The sequence below is a fragment of the Monopterus albus genome, unplaced genomic scaffold (genome assembly GCF_001952655.1).
Source record: "Monopterus albus unplaced genomic scaffold, M_albus_1.0 scaffold127.1, whole genome shotgun sequence".
NCBI classification, from domain to species: Eukaryota; Metazoa; Chordata; class Actinopteri; order Synbranchiformes; family Synbranchidae; genus Monopterus; species Monopterus albus.
The window spans coordinates 3462325-3467417 of NW_018128007.1; the positions used below are offsets into that span (position 1 = coordinate 3462325).

General features: G+C 40.8%; 1 protein-coding gene across 3 annotated transcripts in view; it reads left to right on the forward strand.

Annotated features, from left to right (window-relative positions):
- Positions 1 to 4785, forward strand: part of LOC109967330 (probable assembly chaperone of rpl4) — a 23491-nt gene extending 18706 nt beyond the window's left edge. For all 3 annotated transcript variants that reach the window (XM_020612833.1, XM_020612831.1, XM_020612832.1), the window contains exon 11: positions 4283 to 4785. In XM_020612833.1, coding sequence (XP_020468489.1) covers positions 4283 to 4456 — 174 coding nt within the window. In that variant the 3' untranslated portion in view covers positions 4457 to 4785. The remainder of the gene's footprint in view (positions 1 to 4282) is intronic.
- The last annotated feature ends 308 nt before the right edge of the window (positions 4786 to 5093 follow it).

A 5093-nucleotide genomic window follows, 5' to 3' on the forward strand; every position in this document is an offset into this window, starting at 1 on the left:
ACTGGAGGACTGAAGTGTTAAGTTGTGTGTGCTTGTGAGTTTGTAGTGACACTTCTAGCTCCATTCACACCTATATCTCTAAAGAGGTATGTGTATGGCAGAGTACGTTAAGAAGAAGAAAAGCTTTTGTTCTTTTACTAATGACATGATGCAGTAGGTGCAGAGGAAGCTTGATTTTGTCAGCAGACAACCAAAATGGTGGATGTGCTTTGATGCAAGTGCGCATATAAGATGTGAAAGTATTAAGATGTATCTGTCTCCTTGGCAAGAACGTCATTTGGTGAAAGTGTATGAGCGCGAGTGAAAGAAAGCCAAAGACAGAGTGCACGAGGGGGAAATGGTCAGGAGAGAAGTCATGAGAATGAAGTCGTTAGGAAGTGCAATGGGAGAAGAGGTGAACGCGAAGGGGAAAGTGAGCATAGCTGTGAAACTTAAGGTGAACAATGATGGAATGATTAGGCTTTGATCACATAATCAGTCTGTCTTTATTCTGCCATATGAATAATAAAGATTTCTACCAAGAGTTGAAGAAAAAAGTATTTTTTTGTGTGAAGGGTACAGTAGTGGTCATTATTACACTTTTTGTCCAGTGCATACTGGACAAAAGCAAGCACTTTTAGATAATTTATGATGAATCATATTATAAATGTATGCAAAGTAATGAATTAAAGATATGGGAGTGATTTTTTTTTTATGCCATTGCTTATGTTTTTGTACTTACATTTTGTTTTTCTTTCCTTTTTTTTAACTGTTAAGTCTGTACTGTTTTAAATATAATGGACATAAATAAGCTGAAGGCTCTTTCAGCTTCAGAAACCCTTCCACCGTGCGCCTGAAGCAAACACAGTCAGGTTTTGTATTGAATTTCATCTGCCTCTTCAGTTCCTTTATTTAGAACTAGAGATGATATTGTCATTGTCATGAAGTCAAACTCTCCTTTGTAGACATTTCTTAACTGTGGATGCTGCCATGTTGGTTTTTGCCACATCATGTCATTAAATGTCTGGAAACTTGCAGCTCAGGAAAAAAAATCACAAGTTTTACATTGACAACTGTGGGTGAACAAGCAGAAGCACTGAACAATGTGTTTAATAAACAGTAAGACATTTTGAAAAGGTAGTGTTTAAAAGTTGAGAAACTTGTACATCATCACTCAATAGTTAGATTGTTTTTATTTTTTAAGATGAATGACATTTTATCCTGTTTGAAATTAAATGAAAATGCTGTTTCATTTTTAACATCAGGCAAATCCAGACTTCAGAGCCTGCAAATTCACTAGTGAACCTGTGAGGCTGCTCATGTGTACAGGGTACTAGCTAAATGCTAAAGCCAGAATGGTAACATGCTAATGATTTTTAACAAATAAAATGTTTAACCTGTGCATTATCTTAGTTTGGCAATTGAGCATGCTAACAATGCTAATCGTCACTGTACCTCATGAGAATGACATTCATTTTTTAGGTTTTTATTCATAACCTGTATGTATTGGACAAAGTTAAGCTTTGATCTGATAATCACGCTAGATGAGACGTTCATTTGCTACAAAGGAAGAAGCTTCATGGGCCATGAATGTCAATACAGAATTTCACAGTCAATAGTTTTTGAGATACTGCAATAAAAATGCTAAAATGTCAGCTTCATGGTGGCACTAGAGGAAATCCCTGGAGATCACAGAAGTCATTTGGATGTCTGAATGTGCAAATTTGCTGCCAAATTATGCAGTAGATGTTGAGATATTTTATTGCATAAGTACTCTGACCTGCTGGCTGGATAACCACAGTCACTCATTTCCATCCTCCAGGGGATGTATGTACTAAACGTCATGGCAAATCTTTCAATAGATCTTTCACTTTGAACACATGGAGGTGCTAGAGGATAAAACAGGGGATCTACAAAAGTGAACAGTATTCATCCTCTGAGGATCATGATTGTTCAAAATTTAATTTCATCTGGTTCATCCAGTAGTTGTGGTGATATTTCATGGTGGATCAAGAAACAAACTGACTGATCTGCATTGCCATTTTTTGAGCCACTGCATTGGCATGGCCAATAAAGAATTGGACAGTGAGAACAGATGTGCCCATGCATCCTTGTGTATGTATTTGTAAGTTGCTATGGCTGTGGCCAGGTGTGCTTAGGGCTGTGACTTAGGATTTGAAAGTAGAGCAAAGTGGACCCTGAAAAAGTTATACAGTCACGCACACACACACATCCACTCCCCCCGTCCTAGGCAGCTCTCTGAGCCGTGAAAGTGAGAAGAGAAAACATAGGCTGTAGTAAATGAGAAATGCCGGTGTTTTTGCGACGGCGGTGCTGATCTCAGCAGTGCTCGGGCGCAATGTGTAAGAAATGGCTCCTGTTTGTTTAGCTAGCTGAAAGCATCACAGTGAATAAATCACATCCTATCCAGCAGACACACTTTGCTATTGATTCGTAGTAAATATCTCCACATAGTGTAAAAATACCATTTTCAGATAGCATTCTGTATTATAGAATATACAGTATGTCTGCACACATTCCCTGTGTTCTCCTACATAATTTCTTTAATGCAACTCATATAAAAGACGCCTTACCCAAGGCTGCAATGGCTGTGGATATTGAGCCTAGCATATTGTAAAGCAACCTCAAGTTTTATTCGGAGCGTTCATTGTGGATAAACATCTCCAGGCATCCTAGAGTGACAGCAGCAGAATGAAAATCACCGTGTTGTTTTCTGTATGCATGTGTGTGATGCTTTAAGGAGACTGAGAGGGTCGGCTCTCTCCTAGTATCAGACCCTGTGCTTGGGCTTGGGTTACACTCCACCTCCCTGGGGCTCCAACCTGGAGAGACAGCATCCACTTAAATATACATACACACACATTCACACTACACATTTGTACACTCCAAATGAGTTCCCATGGGACTGAATGTCTCCTGTCAGGACCTGCTGTTGCTTAGAGACTGGTGCTGGGGTAAAACAGTCACACACACACTTCACTCTCCTGGCCTTGTTAGACTTTTAGTAAGAACGATGGCACAGCGTCGCGGTGGTTAGCGCTGTCGCCTCACAGCAAGAAGGTTCCGAGTTCAAGCCTGGGACGACCTGGAGCCTTTCTGTGCGGCGTTTGCAAATTCTCCCTGTGCCCGCGTAGGTTCTCTCTGGGTTCTCTGGCTTCCTCCAACAGTCCAAAGACATGCAGCTTAGGTTGATTGGCATCTTGTAGAAGTGAGTGGGTGTGTGTGGTTGTTTGTCTACATGTCAGCCCTGTGATAGACCTGTCCAGGGTGGACCCCACCACTCGCCCAGTGTCAGCTGGGACTGGCTCTGTATGGGGAATGTTGAAAATACTGTTAATATAGAAAATTACCGGCCGTATCATTTGTATTAAGTACATTTGGTTGACTAAATAGAAGAATATTCCTAACTCATATAAATCATTCGCTGTTCACGCCTGTTTCTTTCCTGTTTTTTCTGGAAAGAAAAAGAAATATAAACTGCTTTCTCAGTTCCCCTTACTCTGTATGCACACAGAGAAACTCAGTGTTATGCTTTCTGTCTTTAGTGGTAGCTCCAGTAGTTTTATCACTAAACTCCACTTTGAGTTCAGTAATTACACACAAGCAGAGTATTTTACAGAGATAAATCTGCTGGCTGGCTTTGAGAACAGGACTTTTTTATCTCGCTCGTTCACGGCATATTTCACTGAGATAACAACTCTGATTATGTGTGGCTACGTGCACATGTGTGCCACATAACCATATGTGCTTCAGAATACATCCCTCTGTGCGTGTGATTGTGTGTGTGTGCATGTTGCAGCAGCAAGAGGAAGATAAATGGTATTTTTGTGTCCTGTGCGGCTGAACGAAGTATCAAATGTGCTGATTTGCCAAACGAAAGACAAAAACTGTTTACCAGCGTTTTGCAAGCCGTGACTGCCTCGCTGACGGAACGCAGCTGCTGTGGGATATTTCAGGCCAGTCTAACTAGCACTTAGTGGCTTAAAACCTTGGGGCTGCTCACTTCCCTCAACTTCAAGCTGCTGCTTACTGATGCTGTACTGAATCGCTGTTAGCTTCAGTGACACAGCGGACGAGCTCCTGTTGAGAACCTTTTACTCACATAACTCATATCTTATATTTCTTCTGCAGTATAATTTTACACTTCGTGTTCTCAAGATTTCTGCGTCATAACCTACTTTCTATTTAAAATGTCCATTTTTCTAGTCTCCTTACTAGCCTATTACACACTGGTATCATCTTTTTTTTTTGTTTTGTTTCCTTTCCTCTCTCTCTTCCCCAGCTGTACAGTAAGCTGCAGTGTGATGACCAGCCTGTGTTGGAGCATGTGGAGCAGCTGCTGGGTGAGCTGGGAGGAGAGATGGATGGAGAGGAGGGAGACCCAGTCTTGGATGAAGACTATGAACCCTGTAGTGATGAAGAGGAGGACAATGCAGAGGCACCAATGGAACATTGACTGCACCCTATTCTCTAAAGTGTCTTTTTTACTGGTGATCCTGTCACTTGTCTATCGCAGATCAAACTTGAAGTCGAGTGATATTTACACAATTAAAAGCTATAGTCTACACAATCTCTTTCACTCTAGTAATTCTTTTGATCAAGTAAGTGCATACTTCAGTAATGTTTCCCTTAATATTCTTGAAATGCTGAAGAAAGGAATTTGTTTTTGAGCTTCTCACCAGCAGCAAAAGCAAAATACCTTTGAATGTGTTTACCTCTTATACACACCCACGTGTGCTTTCTACAATCAGACATACACAATACATTGATGCACACAAACGAAAATGCACAAAAGCAGCACATTAATTGCTTCGGCTCTTCTTACAACATCTCAGTGTTTCCATCTCAGACTGCAGCAGCTAGTTTTTGCATCAGAGCCTTTTAAAATTGTCAGACACGGTTATATACTGTAATAGCATGGCGCAATCATGGATGGATGCTTTTCACTTTCTTTTATATTTTTTACAACTGAGTGCAGCAAGGTGAAGAGGCAGTTTATGTATCTGAGTGGTAGACAGCTACACATGCAGCTGATTCCTGCGGGCAAAGAAGTTTCTAACATCTGAATTTTTTATGTAGCACACGGCCCTTAC